The sequence below is a fragment of the Triticum dicoccoides genome, chromosome 2A (assembly GCF_002162155.2).
Source record: "Triticum dicoccoides isolate Atlit2015 ecotype Zavitan chromosome 2A, WEW_v2.0, whole genome shotgun sequence".
NCBI classification, from domain to species: domain Eukaryota; kingdom Viridiplantae; phylum Streptophyta; class Magnoliopsida; order Poales; family Poaceae; genus Triticum; species Triticum dicoccoides.
This window is the reverse complement of record NC_041382.1, coordinates 589,984,162-589,999,499: the sequence shown is the minus strand read 5'-3', so window position 1 is coordinate 589,999,499 and position 15,338 is coordinate 589,984,162. Positions and strand designations below refer to the sequence as shown.

The following is a 15,338-nucleotide window of genomic DNA, read 5'->3' as shown; positions in this document are numbered from 1 at the left end:
TTCTTCGACCTGGAGCCAACATTGACCTCTTTTCCAACCACAACTACTCCCGTCTCAAAATATATTCCAAAATGTAAGATCATTTTTTACATTATCATAAGTCCTGTCGATTTCCTCCAGGTCACATAATCTTGAGCAATAGATCACTTCTGCTAAGAAACGGCATTCCGTATTATTTTTTTGTGTGTGCAAAAACTGGGGAAGAGAAGAATCAAGAATAGAGCCATAGGCGTGATGAAAGGGCGAACTTCTCGAAGATAGTGAGAGTGAAAGCCAACTACAAGCATAGCCAAAGCAACTTGGCCAAAAACATACACCAAAGCTGTACAAACTACAGGCCCTGAACCAAAAACATCATGGCAACCCGGCAAAGCCTTCGAGCAGAAGGCCAGCACACCCCAAACTCCACGCATCAACTCGCTGCTCTAATGTCCCCTACTCTTTACAGGCACGTCAGGCACGCTTGCTGCAAGCTACCAAAGCCAAAGCCTACACGGAGCGAAGGCCATGCCGCTACCTAGTTCCCCCGCTTGCCGAACACCGCCCTAGTGAGCGCCCTGATGCCCCGCACCCACAGCTCCGCCGCCTCCTCCCCGCCCTGGCACACGAAGTGCACCTCCTTCCCCGTCGCCGTGACCACGCGGAACAGCCCCGGCGCGTACGCGTCGTCCCCTCGGCGGCCCTTCCTCTGCCGGTGCCGCTGGAACGCCGAGCTGCCCCCGACCTCGGCCTCCACGCACATCACGTTGCGCCGGCTCGACCCGCCCCACCGGAGCACGCCGGCGGCGGCGACCATCCGCAGCGACTTGCCGTGCGGCCTCCCGCGCCCGCCCTTGGTGTGCTTGACGACGCGCGCGCCCGCCAGCACCAGCTGCCGGCCCAGCTCGTCCATGATCACGTCCTCGGCCTTGTTGAACGCCGCGGTGGCCAAAGCCGACCGCGCGAGGGAGAGCGCAGTCTCGCCCCGCGGGGTCTGGATGTCGCACCGGGCGCCATGGGAGATCAGGAGCTCGCACACGGTTGCATGGCCTTCTCTCGCGGCCAGCATGAGCGGAGTGTAGCCGTCGCCGTCCGGCATGTTGACGTCGTAGCCCGTGCTCGCCAGGTGATGCACGGCCGCGCTGTCGCCGCGCCGGGACGCGCAGTGCAGGGCGTAGAACCCGCCTGCCGGCATGCCCTTCTCCAGCGCGAACTCCAGCATGACCTGCTCGAAGAGGTCCCTCTTCTTGCTCTGCTGCGCGAGCCCGATAGCCGTCTCGCCACGCTTGTTGCACAGCCTCACGTTGGCGCCGGCGAAGACGAGGGCGCGGAAGGCGTCAACGTTGCCCTCCTTGGCGGCGGCCATTATGGGCGAGCACCCGTCAGCGTCCTGCTCGTCCACGTCCACGCCGGGCTGGGCGAGCAGCACCTCCAGCGCGGCGGCATCGCCGCATCGTGCCGTGAACATCATGGGCGAGAACACGTGCCGATCGCTGGACAGAGGGATGGTTCCGGACCGAATCGCGCCAAGAACGGCGCGTTCGAAGCCCGCCTTCCAGCCGCCCGAAGAGGCGACGGAAGCCGCGGACTCGCCTGCCAAGTTCAACAGCGCGACGTCCGCTCCGGCTGACACGAGAACCCTGAGGCAGTCCTCTTGCTTGTGGCGCGCAGCCAGGATGATGGCGACATCGCCAGCCTCAGCCCTGGCGTTGACGTCGCAGCCCTTGTCCGTGAGCGTCTGCAGGATCTCCGGCTGGCCGAGGCGCGCGGCCAAGTGAACAGGCCTGAACCTGCCGCTGCGGGACGTCCTCACGGGAGCTTCGCATTCCGCGCCAGAAGCCAGCAGCGTCTCGACGGCGCCGACGCTGCCGCAGAGGATGGCGTGGTGGAGCAGCGTCCGGCCAAGGTGCGTGGCGCCCGACGAGTACCCGTTCTGCAGGAGCATGCGGAGGATGGAGCCGGTGGACTCGTAGTACTCCACGGCGCACCAGGCCGCATCGTAGGGCTCCGCGAGACCCGCGCCGACGCGCAGCTCTTCCCCGGTGGCCGCGTCCCAGGACCACGCTCCAAGCCTCACCTTGGTGTCCCTCTTCACACCAGCCTGGAGAAGACGCGCAGAATGGTGTCAAAACTCAAATGCAGCGACAGCGAAAAGAGATTGTGGATGTAGCGGTGCACACCTGAAGTAGCTGACGAACCACGGCGACTTGCCGGCTCACGATCGCGGCAAAGAGCGCTGTGCAGTCGACGTTGAGGTGCAGTGATGGCTTGAGAGAACGCAGAAGCACCCGGGAGGTCGCGTTTGGATCAGCCCCACACTGCAACGAGAGAATCAGATGATATTAGAGAACATTGTAGTAGTAGTTAGTTAAAAAATCATGGGTAGAAAACTTTAAAAAACATCTTATTCAAATTGTTTTCTAAAAAACAAATAAATCGGCAAAAAAAATTTGGGTTAGATCCGCCGAAGCGGGTAGCCTTAACCGCAGTGTGCTAGGTTTCTGTCAGGGGAGATGCCAACCGTCTCTCCTTTTTACGAACACGGTGGTGTGTGCTACCCTTCGCCTTATAAACCGGTCACAGTTTCTCTAAAGTAGCGAGGTGGGACTAAAGACTACGACGCCCCATGCTGCGGCTCGTCGCGCGGCGCCCACGCCGTCCCAGCCCTGAGCCCTACGACAACACTTCGCTAGCAGTTGAAGCCCAAGCCCATATGTTGGTGCTAAACCGTTTTGCCAGAAGCCCATGTAATACTTGGGCCCATGTAGTCGAAGCCGCAGGTAAAAGCCCAGAAGATAGAAGAAAAGAAATGTAACATCTGGGCATACCTTGACGAGCGTGTCGACCACGTCGACGAAGCCGCGAGTAGCAGCAGACACGAGCGCGTGCACGGCGACGCGCGGGCGGACGAGGTCGGAGCGCATGAAGATGGCCGCCAGGGCAGCCTGCCCCTGCAGCGCCGCCTCCACGATGGCCTCCTCGCAGGCCGGCTGCGACGCACCGGCCCGCACCAGCAGCTCCGCCACCTCCGCGCGCCCCTCCCGCGCCGCTGCCGTCGCCGGGTACCCACGGAACACCTTCCCGTTCACGTCCGCCCCCTTTGCCTGCACGCCACACATGAACGAACCATCAGAAACTTGCAAAGTAATTAGAACGAACCTGCAACAACTACTAATAATCACGGGAATAATTAAGTTCATGGATCGAGCTGTGTAAAAAAGTTCCTCGAAGCCAGTTGAATTCCTGAAACAAAATGTGCATAAGGCCTACTTCTAATTTCGCTTTCACTGCACGGAAGGTAAAGATGAAGATGGTCCAACAACGTACGTACTACTACCAGAAGAGGGGCAAGGGCGATGCCCATCGGGACTCGGAGCCATAGCTGGCCGGGTAGCAAATGTCGCTGTTGCTCGTACTATGTCCGGTCAGGTCGGTGATGTGGTGACCAATATGTGGACTGCTGGCCGGCGAGCCTGCGCTGTGCAGGTACTGTTGCATTGGCACTATGCTAGGATTCATTTATGCAGGAGAACAGAAGGGACCTCCTACTGGAAGAGGGAAGCTGGTCAAAATTCTGCAGGTGATGGCGTCGCTCTCCACCTTATCGAGATATCAAATCTTTTATGTTTGTGGCCTCATTACCTCTGTGTCAGCCCAACGTTGCTGCATTTAGCAGTAGTAGCTTTCAAGATGGCCACACCTACCGAGAAAATATCCAGGCTTGCGCATTTGCTCTGGTCAAGCGCTGCTCGATTACAGACAAACAGTGCTTCCCATCGTGTTTTTCATTTCACTTTCTACTACAAAATCGAACATAATGAATGCATGAACAACGGTTCCGTTCAGCAATGAAAGATGCTGTGAGCATCGATGTTAAGCATCAAAAGTCACGTCAGATGTCCAGTTTAACCATCCACTCACTGTGTAACAAGACCTCCCTGTATCAACCTCAAGGAAACCTACACCATATTCCAGCACTGCGCGTCGCTAACATTAATGCATTGCACTGGTGCACTAAGCCGAGGTGATGTTCCTAACAGTGCATGGTCTCCCCATGTCACCATGAATGGCGCACAGGCACAGTGGAGGCCACCACCGGATACACGTACACGAGGAGAGGCAGGCGCGGCAGGACAAGGAAGGACGTGCCCGCGGCTGTGCATGGGCGCCAAGTGCGCGTAGCTGGCTAGCCATGAGTGATGAGAGGGGGGGTACAGCTGGCCGGTGGCAGAGGGGGCAGGCAGACCATGGCTACGAGACAAGGAGCACGACAGGGTACGTGGGTGAGCTCTCCGTACCGTATCGATACCTCCTCCGGCTCCTCTCCCCCGTGCCGGCTCAGGGGAGCCATGCAGAGGCCGAGCGATTGCGATGCGATCGGGCATGTGATCGTGGTGCATTGCACTGGGACGGTTTCTGTCACACACATGCGTGTTGCGTTGGTATCTTTAATGGCGAGGCCCTTGGCGCTGCCACGGAGAAGGATCGCCTACTTCCATAGCCCTTGGCCTACTTGCCGGCCGGCTTGGGGCTCAGCCTCTCAAGGGGCTAGGTTTCATGGCGTGATCAAATACAGCTGGGGCGGTTTGGACGTATTGGATCGGCGGCCTGCCTGCCTGTGCAGATGGCAGATGCGGATCATGTGGTTCCGCTGGGCGAGCCGATGCGGCCCCATCCTCTCCGATCGTGGATGAAACCGGCTACTGTTGTTGCCATTGCCGGCATAAGCCATGCCGGCCCGGTTGAGCTCGATCGGCTGTGCTAGCAACAGGTCTTGGGATCGGCTTCACGCTTAAAAACACACGAGAGGTTCAGCCCTAAATTGTCCGATCCGGAAGACCCAGCAGACCGAGATGGTGCAGCACGCCCGGCCGCATCCCCGTTCCATGCTAGCCAGCCAAACGAAGAGCTCCAAACGCACGAGATGCTGCAGCAAAGCATGCGCTCTGGGACGGACGAGGGCCACACGCCGGCCATGGGACTCCTGTCCCCGGCGATGGCATTTATTGGCCTTGGCAGAGATCAGGGGAGAGTGCCGGTACACATGCGCCGTGCGCTTTGCCTGCGAGGCAAAAACTACTACTCCCTCCGTTCCATAATATAGTGCCTATAAATTTTTGGGGAAGTCAAACTTTGCCAACTTTTACCAAGTGTATCAAAAAAACTGTCCACATCTACAATACCAAACATGTACATTCTGAAAATATAACTCATGATGTATTCAATGATGTGCATTTGGTATTCTAGATGTATCTACTTTTCTTTATAAATATGGTCAAAGTTTGTAATGTTTGACTTTTGCAAAAATCTATAGGCACTACATTATGGAACGGAGGGAGTAGTACATGGCATGGCATGTCATGGCCGGCCGGGGTACGTGCTCGTGCTCGGCCCCGTCAGTCGCAACCTACTCCCCTGCCAGTCCCATTCAATGGCATTGGCATGGCGCATCGGGCCGCCCCATGACGCCGGCGGATCAGCCGGCCGGACACTGCAAGCCACGTAGATGGATCATGGATCTCGAAGGTGGAGGCACACTCGTAGAGTAGAGTAGAACGATGTTGCATGATTACGCGTGAGGGGCACGTGAGGCCGTGATCAGTGATTAGGCCCAGGTGGCAACCGAAGGCCAAGGCAGAGTAGCATGGGATCCAACAAATCTGAGGATTACTGGAGTGTGCGCTACACAAGACAGAGACACGGACGTAGGATGGACTCTGCTGGGACTCTGGGGGTCACGTGATACCAAACCCGACCGCGCTCACGAGGGGGGAATATATTGATTTCTACCAAAGCGTTGAGGTTGAGCTCTTCTCTTGCCTCTAGTAGTACACAACTTGATTAGCAGCACTGCTGGAGCACCATCAAACGCTCCAGCAGTTGATTCATTATATTATCGGCAGCAGTAAACAAAGCGTGGATGGGTCAGGGTTAAAGTCAAACCCATCTACCCCTGTCCCCCAAATCGTCTGTAAAATACTCCATTGCATCTCTTCTACGCAGCAGCATATGCAGAGTAGTCACAAGGCCTGCCTTCTAGACCAACCTTGAGGAGCACAATGGAGGGTGCCAAGACGCCGTATTTTTCTTTGCGAGGAGACGCCACTTTTTTACTACTACTACTACATTTTTGTAGCGCAATGTGCTGTACCAGTAACATGCCAAACCGTAGGTGTGTATGGATGTATTTTTGTACGGTATGTCTAGACCTCGATGGATGCACATATACGGTATATCTAGGACATGCTCCTACTAGACGGGGCTTGTCCAGGAAGCTTCCCTGCGTGAGCTGAGCTCCATGGGCGGCTCCATGCCCCCATCCGCTTCACAATTTCTATCATGGCAAGACAACAAAATGTGTCCGTACACGCATTAAAGAGGAACTGCAAACGCAAAGCAGCATGGTCCCCATCGCGGCCATGCGGGCTGGTACTACTAGTACTCCTTGGTAGCCCCTCTTCCAGAAACTAATTGCAGAGAAATGGGTGTGTTCCTCAAGTGAAGACTGGCGAGGGAACACATGATTGGGTCCGGAAAATATCTCGTAATGACTGTCCTTTATGTCTAATATAACTCCACTTTGGAGGGTAGGATGTGATTACTAGGAGGGGCCAAGCCAAGCGCGTACTAAACCAAAAATGGGATTTGTCCTGGCGCGTGCATTTATACAGTACACTGAACTATGATGAGCACAAAGCTTTTCATTTGGAATGGAATGGAAGTAGATGGCCAACCTTCTATCTATCGGGTACTGCGTATGAGATACAGACAGTGTGTTGTACTTGTAGTAGTACATCCGTGAGTTGCCAGCGCCCGCTGAGACCATTCGAAAAATGTGTTTGAAAATCTTCACCGGCTCGGTAAAGGTAAAGCGATTCTATATGCTGTGGGAGGAATGGAGCTAGCTAGGCTAAGGCCGGCCTACGCCCCTATGGCACTTCAAATTTTGAGCAGCGCACGCTCACCATGTTTCCTTTCCTAGACTATTTATAAGGACAAAAATGTGTCTTCGTGCTTGATAGTACTACAAATTCTCGATAAAACGCTTGCCATGATAAGCCAAATCGGAGCTCGCATTCATGGCTAAACGCATCAAACCGGCCGAAAAGCAGCATGCGCGATTGTTGTCCAAACCGCCCAGCAGACGGGACACAGGACACGCGAAACGGCAGCAGAGCAAGCCCCAAAACGACGAAGCAGGGAGGGGGGGAGCAAAGCACTCACGAGCAGCGCGCGGACGAGCGCGACGTCCCCATTGCCGGCGGCGAGGAAGAGCGGGGAGACGTCGGCGCGGATCTCCTCGCGCGACGCGCGCAGCTCGGCGGCGGCGCCCTCCCGCAGCGCCGCCTCCGCCACCCGCCGCGCGTCGAGCCACACCACCCCGGCGTAGTTCACGTCGGCGCGCCCGGACGCGAGCAGCTCGCCCGCCTCCCTCGAGTCGCCGCGCGCCACCGCCTCCACGAGCCGCTGGGAGGCCGCCGCCGCGGCGTCGGCCTGCTCCTCCGCCACCGGCCACACCTGCCGGCCGCCGGCGATCGCCGCCGGGCGCAGCAGCACCGCCATTCTAGAGAGCTTGCTCCTGTTGGCGGACGGCGTATGGAGCCTCCACTCTGCTTCGATCTCTCCGTGTCTGCCTGTGGGCAGGGGGGAGACTTGAAAGGGGGAGGGCGCGACGGAGGCTCGCCAGAGGCGTCATATATAGTGGGCTCTTGACACGGGCGGTGATGGGGGTAAAGTAACTGCGCGGTGAATTGGGTGCGGGGTCCACGGGTAAGTGTGATGCGCGATTGATGCGAGTGGGGTGGAGCGTGAGCCCTGCTGAGTGGTGAGGGATATCAGACGATCCTCGCGCGGCTTGGCTCCGGCTCAGGCTCAGGCTCAGGAGCCTGATGGGAGAGAGTGTGTGTGTGACAGACAAGAGGGAACGATTGAACGATACTGGCGCGCTTTGGGCTGCCAGGTGGGGTCTCGTATGTAAGATTTTGTGTTTTTTTAGGGAGAACGTCGGCCTTTATTGATGAAGTAACAAACTTATAAAGAATCTCCAGGATGCAATCCGGAGCAGAATGAGAAATATAAAGACTAGTAGAAAACAAGCTTGATCTAGCTAAGACATGAGCTAAAACATGAAGATGGCGACGCACATGCAAGAACGACGCAGAGTGGAGGCCATTTGCCAACACCTTGACCTCAGCCAAGACAGATCCCACCATGGAACGATCCAAGGCTGGAGATTTCATGCGCCGCACCACCGAGAGACAGTCTGACTTGAAAAGCACATCGGCAAATTCTTCCTTCATCGCCAAACGGACAGCTCGCCGGAGCGTCATGGCCTCGGCCACTTCAGGATCCAACACACCTTTCAAAGGTTCAGAGCAAGTCGCCACACAATGACCCAGATGATCCAAAATCACCACACCAATCCCAGATTTGTTCGGTTCCACCGAAATAGCAGCATATGAGAAAGCAACCATCGTGCCCTGCGGCGGCGGAGACCAAAGAGGGCTTGACGTAGAAGTCTCGCGCCTACGTGCGGGCACATGTTTGTACTGGTGTTGGAAGATTAACTCTATGTAAGCTCGGGTCCTAGCCGCCGTGTGCCTCGGATGAGGAGCAGCAGATTCATTCCTTCCAGCACTCCGAGCCTCCCATATGTGCCAAATCGAGACAATCAAGATTGTCGCTTCCTGATCGGGACAGCTATAGAGAAAGTCAAAGAGCCACTGTTTAGGAGATGCAAAAGACGATCGACAGAGCTTAATATCGAAGCACTCCCTAATCATATCCCAGACCGCCCGCGCATGGGGGCAGAACAGAAGCGCGTGCTCCACACTCTTTGGTCTATCGCAGAAACAACATTCCGTTCTAGTCGGGACCTGGCGATGAAGAAGCTGCTCCCATGACGGTAGACAATCATCAGCTAATCTGTTGGGGAACGTTGCATGAAAAACAAAAAAGCATACACAAGATCTATCCATGGAGATGCATAGCTATGAGAGTGAGAGAGCATCCACATACCCTTGTAGATCGCTAAGCGGAAGCATATATAACGCGGTTGATGTAGTCATACGCTTAGCGATCCGATCACGATCCAATCGATCTAGTGCTGAACGGACGGCACCTCCGAGTTTAGCACACATGTGGCTCAATGATGTATCCTCCTTGTTGATCCAACAAGAGGGAGAAGAGAAGTAGATGGGATCACAACCAATACGACGACATGGTGATGATGGTGGTGGTGGAGCACCGACAACGCTTCGCTAAGCGTCTCCAGTACGAGGCAGTGGAACTACGAAGTAACGGGAGAGAGAGGGGCGCCAAGGGCTTGGTGTGTCCTCTTGGGACATCCCCTCCCCTCTATATATAGGTGGAGGGGCGTGGTAAACAGCCCCTCCAAGCCCTAGGTTTTTTTTGAGAGAGATCTCGCCATATTTATTCATCCAAAACCATGGTCACAGGTACAAGGTTTGGGTCATGAGGATTTCCCAACCACACATGCCTACCTACGCCTAAGTTACAAGCAAACTTGACAGGATTATGAGCCTCAAAATTAAAGTTCCTACGTTCGAAAATAAAGGAACTGGAATTGAAACTATTACAACGGCTTATAATTTCATGTACTATAGCCGCATTTGGACCTCATGTCCCCTTTGTAATATCATTCACCGCTTCTTGGCAATCTGATGCAACACAAATATTTTGAACGGCCAAGTCATCTGCTAGCGGTAATGCTTCACGACATGCAAACGTCTCCAGGATTAAAGGGTCATTGATCCCTCGGAAGACCACAACCGAAGATACCAAATATTGGCCCGTTTGATCTCTGCACAATGCCGCAACTGCTCCTCCACGTTGTGATCTCACAATAGCAGCATCTACATTAATCTTTACAGAACCATTGGGTGGTGGTAGCCAGCGTTTAGGCTGAGCCGGAGGTGGTGCTCTTTCCTCCCTACGTCCCTGTCCACTTTCAAGTTGACCCAGTTCAGAAAGAAAATTGTCCACAAAGTGAATGGTTTGCTGAGGGCTCTGGAACAATGACTCATACACTGCCTTGCGTCTAGCGTACCAGATTGACCACAAAGTGACAGCCATCCTTGTGAAGCTCGCCTGATCAAGTTCGTCGCTGAGCTCAAAAAGCCAAAGTCTAGCATTAGGTTCTGCATTTGCTGTCATGCGAGAGACAAGACCGTCGTCGGTCAGCGCCCATATGCACCTATACATAGTGCAAGAGACGAGGGCATGCCTCCATGAGTCTTGACACCCACAAAGCGGGCAAACATCCTGTACTGACATATTTCGCTTATTCAGGACATCAGTGGTAGGAAATGAGTGGTGTGCAAGTCGCCATAAAAAGATACGAACTTTAGACGGTACCTTCAACTTCCACAAAGAACTCCAAGATTTTTCATCCCTGTGAGTGTTAGATGATCCACATCGTCCTTCTAACCAATCCTCTCGCTGCAGTTTCGTTTTGAGTAAGAACTTATATGCCGAAGCCACTGAGAATTTCCCTTTCTTGTCCGGGTACCAAGCCCAAAAGTCATCTGTATTATTAGTGCATGTGGGTATCTTTAGTATTGCATTCGCATCTATGGGTAAGAAGACCGAACTCACCAAAGCTTCATCGCACCCTGCTGTTGCCGGAGACAACAGTTCTGAAACCATTCTCGGTGGATTCGCCACCAGGGAAGTGATCGGTATTGGCGTAGTTTCCTTCAGGATCCAGTTGTCGGTCCAGATGTTCGTGCTTTGACCATTGCCAATCCGTCTAATTACCCCTTGCTTGAGAAGATCACATCCTTCGATGATCGCCCTCCAAATTTGGGAAGGCCTAGACCCCAACTCCGCTTCAAGAATATTACTTTCTGGAAAGTAAGCTCCCTTCGAAATCCTTGCACTTAGGGTGTCTGGTTCTTGCATCAATATCCAAGCCTGTCTTGCCAATAGATCTAAATTGAAAACCTCAAGATCTTTGAACCCGAGACCACCCAAGTTCTTTGGTCTGGTCATCAAGTCCCAAGAGACCCATGCTGGTTTCCGTTCACCTTGCTTGCATCCCCACCAAAATTTCCGTATGGTTGACTTAATGTGGTCACACAAACCCCTTGGCAACTTAAAGCAAGACATCGAAAACACAAGTATTGCCTGGGCCACTGATTTAATGAGAACGTCCTTTCGACAAGCCGAGAGACATTTACTCATCCATCCTTTAACCTTGTCCCACACTCTATCACTTAAGTATTTGAAAGTTCCTTTCTTGGAGTGTCCAACATCTGTGGGCAGGCCCAAATATCTGTCACTCAAAGATTCATTAGGGACATGTAGGTATCCCTTAACAACATTGCGAACTATTTCTGGACAGCCCCTACTGAAGAAAATTGAGGACTTATCTCTATTGATGCGCTGCCCCGAAGCCATGCAATATCTATCCAATAGGTTTGAAACCTCTTCCGCTCCATTAGCACTCGCCCTAAAAAACAGCAGGCTGTTGTCCGCGAATAAAAGGTGGTTCACCGCCGGAGCCGACGGTGCCACCTTAATGCCGCTGAGCTGGGATGGCTGAATCTGAGATTTTAAGAGGCACGAAAGGCCCTCCACTGCTAACAGAAAGAGGTATGGAGAGATAGGATCTCCCTGTCAGATACCTCGTGTTGGGTGAAGCACTTCTGACTTGACGCCATTAAACATAACCGAAAAAGACACTGAGCTCACCATATTCATGATTACTTGCACCCACGGTGCAGCGAAGCCCAGCTTCTCCATGATTGATCTAAGGTAACTCCATTCTACACGATCATATGCCTTCATCATATCTAGTTTCAGTGCAGCAAAACTGTTACTTTTGGCTCTGTTTCGCTTCGTAAAATGCAGACATTCATACACTGAAATAATGTTGTCGGTGTAACACCCCGGATGTAATTTACCTTATATGTACTCCAACTCTTGCCGTTTCCGGCGCTAAGTTGTTTTATTTCCTCGGGTTCGGGTTTTTGTCTCCTTGTGTTGTTGTCGTTGTCATGCATCTCATATCATGTCATCATGTGCATTGCATTTGCATACGTGTTCGTCTCATGCATCCAAGCATTTTCCCCGTTGTCCGTTTTGCATTCCCGCGCTCCTATCTCCTCCGGTGGTCCTTTCTACCTTCCTTTCATGTGTGGGGGTTAAACATTTCCGGATTGGACCGAGACTTGCTAAGCGTCCTTGGTTTACTACCGGTAGACCACGTGTCAAGTTTCGTACCATTTGGACTTCGTTTGATGCTCCAACGGTTAACCGAGGGACCGAGAAGGCCTCGTGTGTGTTGCAGCCCAACACCCCTCTAATTTGGCCCAAAACCCACCAAAACCCTCTCCATTATCTAGAGCGTTCGATCACGATCGCGTGGCCAAAAACCGCACATCATTTGGACTCTCCTAGCTTCACCTATGCCTATAAATAGCCCCTCCTCGGAAATCTCGGATCTCCTCTTCCAAACCCTAGAAAAATTCCCCTCCAGCCGCCGGACAATGTCCGTTCCGACCGGACATTTCACCGCCGCCGCCCTCGCCCAATAAGGGCACGCCACGTGTCCCCGCAGTGCCCACTTCGCCGCCTCCGCGCCGCCGGCCTGCCCGGGCCCAGGTGGGGCCCTCCCAGCCCGGTTGCCCCGCGGGTCTTCCCCGCCGCCTCCGCAACACTCTTGCCGCCCGTCGCCTCCAGCTCCGGCGAGGAGCCCGCGCCGGCCACCGTCTCCATCGCCGGTGACCCACCGCACCCCGACGCCCCTCGTCGCCTCCGCCGGCCCCGCTCGCCGCCGTTCCGCACCCGGTGCCGACCGGCCTCGCCCTCGCCTCCCCCTCGCCCGGATCCGGCCGCCCCCGTCAACTCCGGTGGCCCGCGCAGCTTCTCCAGCGAGATCCGCAGCCGCATCGGATCGGGAGCGCATCAGCTACAGTGAAACCCTAGATCCACCCGGTTGACTCTTTCTCCTAACTCCCAGAATTTTTAGCATACTTTGTCATGCTATATCTCCGTATCCGTAGCTCCGTTTTAGGCGTGTAGCATATCAAAATGTTCGTCTCAGAGAGTACATCATTTCATCTCATTGCATCATTTTCATTTGAGTTCATCTTGGTGCCTGAAATGCTGTTGGAAGAGAGCTATTTGAGTTATTTGTCAGATCTACTGCACCAAATAGCTATTTGTCATTTTTGCCATGATTAATGTGTGCATGATATGCTCCTGAGCTCTACATGAGTTTTGTTATATGCTTTGCCATCTTTACAGAGGTGCTATCCATGTATTTTTGTGATATGTGTGGTGACTAGCACAAGCTTGCAAAATTGTGCATTCGTTAATGCTGATTTCAGGGACTTAGAATTTTTCCAAGTCCTTGATCTGTTTTTATCAATATGCCATATGTTCATGTTGTTTCCTAGTGATCCGTGCCTCTTTTGAGGGTGATTTGTTTATATTGTGGTGCTCTATCCATCCATGTATTTGTTTGCAATTATGGAGCACCCTAGCTTGAGTCAATCGAGCTCTACTTTTGCTATTTCGTGAATCCTGGCAGATTGTCTACTTGTTAGCGATTTTGCCGAGGATGTTTTTGTTGATCCGTGCATGCTATGTTGTTGTTCTTGCCATGTATAGCTTATATAATATGTATTCTTGATGGGTGTATGCTTATATTGTCATGCCTTGCTCTGTAGTGAGTGCATCGAGCTCGTGAACATGCCTACTCGTTAAGATATTTGCATGTTCCAGTTTTTCTCTAAGTCTGTAACCTGTTTGTGTTTTTTTCCATGTTCACATGCTTGCAATTGTATTTTCTGATCCCTTTTGGCTCAAGGTCACTAAGAGACTTTTGTTAAGCTCTTTGAGTAGCTCCATGTCATGCCTTGCTTTGCCATGTTAAGTTCATGTAGCACATAGTTTTTGTGCTCCAAAGTGTGCTACCTGATCTGAAATTCCAGGCTTGTGTTAATTTCACTAAGTCTGAAACCTGTTTATCAATTGCACTTTTGCCATGCTTGTTTGAACCTGTTAATGGATGAATTGGCCGTAGTTCAGTGTTCATCTTTTGTCAAGCATCATGAGTGGATCCCTGCCATGTATTTTGTTGTCATGTTTGGGTGCTGTAGCATATTTAACTTGATGCATTTAGATGGCTACTTGCTGTTTATCGCGGACCGGTGCCATATTTGTTTTGCTTGCCATTTCCAAACCGTGCCTCCGATTCCGGTGTTCTTTATATCGATTTCAAACGAAATCACCTCACCTTTCCAGTGGCATACTTGGATTTACAAGTTGAGGCCAGGTTCAATCCTTCCTTGTCAAATCTTGCATATGCATCACATATCGCATCCCGCATAGCATACCATGTTTGCATCATGTTGTTCGAGCATTTGCACGTAGTTGATTGTGTTCCTTTTGCTTGTTTGTCTTGTTTGGGTAGAGCCGGGAGACGAGTTCGCTAACGAGGAGCCCGTTGAGTTTGCTTTCGAGGATCCAGTCAACTCTGATAACTTTGTAGGCAGATGATCATACCCTCGAAATCACTTCTATCTTTGCTTTGCTAGATGCTCGCTCTTTTGCTATGCCTATGCTATGATGCCTACCACTTGCTTATCATGCCTCCCAAATTGCCATGTCAAACCTCTAACCCACCATGTCCTAGCAAACCGTTGATTGGCTATGTTACCGCTTTGCTCAACCCCTCTTATAGCGTTGCTAGTTGCAGGTGAAGATTGGAGATCGTTCCTTGTTGGGACATTATTTTTCTTGTTGGGATATCACTATATTATCTTGTTATCTTAATGCATCTATATACTTGGTAAAGGGTGGAAGGCTCGGCCTTTTGCCTAGTGTTTTGTTCCACTCTTGCCGCCCTAGTTTCCGTCATATCGGTGTTATGTTCCCGGATTTTGCGTTCCTTACGCGGTTGGGTAATAATGGGAACCCCTTGATAGTTCGCCTTGAATAAAACTCCTCCAGCAATGCCCAACCTTGGTTTTACCATTTTCCACCTAGCCTCTTTTTCCCTTGGGTTTCCGGAGCCCAAGGGTCATCTTATTTAAACCCCCTTGGGCCAGTGCTCCTCTGAGTGTTGGTCCGACCGAGCATACTGCGGGGCCACCTTGGGGAAACTTGAGGTTTGGTTTTACTCGTAGGATGTCTCATCTGAGTGTGCCCTGAGAACGAGATATGTGCAGCTCCTATCGGGATTTGTCGGCACATTCGGGCGGTGTTGCTGGATTTGTTTTAGCTTGTCGAAATTGTCTTGTAGAACCGGGATACCGAGTCTGATCGGAATGTCTCGGGAGAAGGTACATCCTTCGTTGACCGTGAGATCTTGTCATGGGCTAAGTTGG

General features: G+C 52.6%; 1 protein-coding gene and 1 non-coding gene across 2 annotated transcripts; both read right to left on the bottom strand.

The window, feature by feature from the left end:
* Positions 1-218: 218 nt before the first annotated feature.
* On the bottom strand, positions 219-7,631 carry LOC119355558 (ankyrin-3-like). The gene is made up of 4 exons (XM_037622377.1): positions 7,204-7,631; positions 2,808-3,083; positions 2,160-2,297; positions 219-2,080 (listed from the first exon to the last, which is right to left on the bottom strand). The coding sequence occupies exons 1-4, from the start codon at positions 7,540-7,542 to the stop codon at positions 518-520; spliced, it is 2,316 nt and encodes a 771-aa protein (XP_037478274.1). The 5' UTR covers positions 7,543-7,631; the 3' UTR covers positions 219-517.
* Positions 2,423-2,522, bottom strand: LOC119359973. Its single transcript, XR_005172754.1, has one exon. It is a non-coding gene; the product is annotated as a U6atac minor spliceosomal RNA (small nuclear RNA).
* Positions 7,632-15,338: the final 7,707 nt, after the last annotated feature.

What these genes read in the sequence shown, in the direction of transcription:
- LOC119355558 (XM_037622377.1), bottom strand. Translation starts at nt 7,542, where the DNA reads ATGGCGGTGCTGCTGCGCCCGGCGGCGATCGCCGGCGGCCGGCAGGTG. An exon ending in CGCTCGTCCGCGCGCTGCTC is followed by an intron (nt 3,084 to 7,203) that starts GTGAGTGCTTTG and finishes TGTGGCGTGCAG; the next exon opens with GCAAAGGGGGCGGACGTGAA. An exon ending in TGGTCGACACGCTCGTCAAG is followed by an intron (nt 2,298 to 2,807) that starts GTATGCCCAGAT and finishes CTCTCGTTGCAG; the next exon opens with TGTGGGGCTGATCCAAACGC.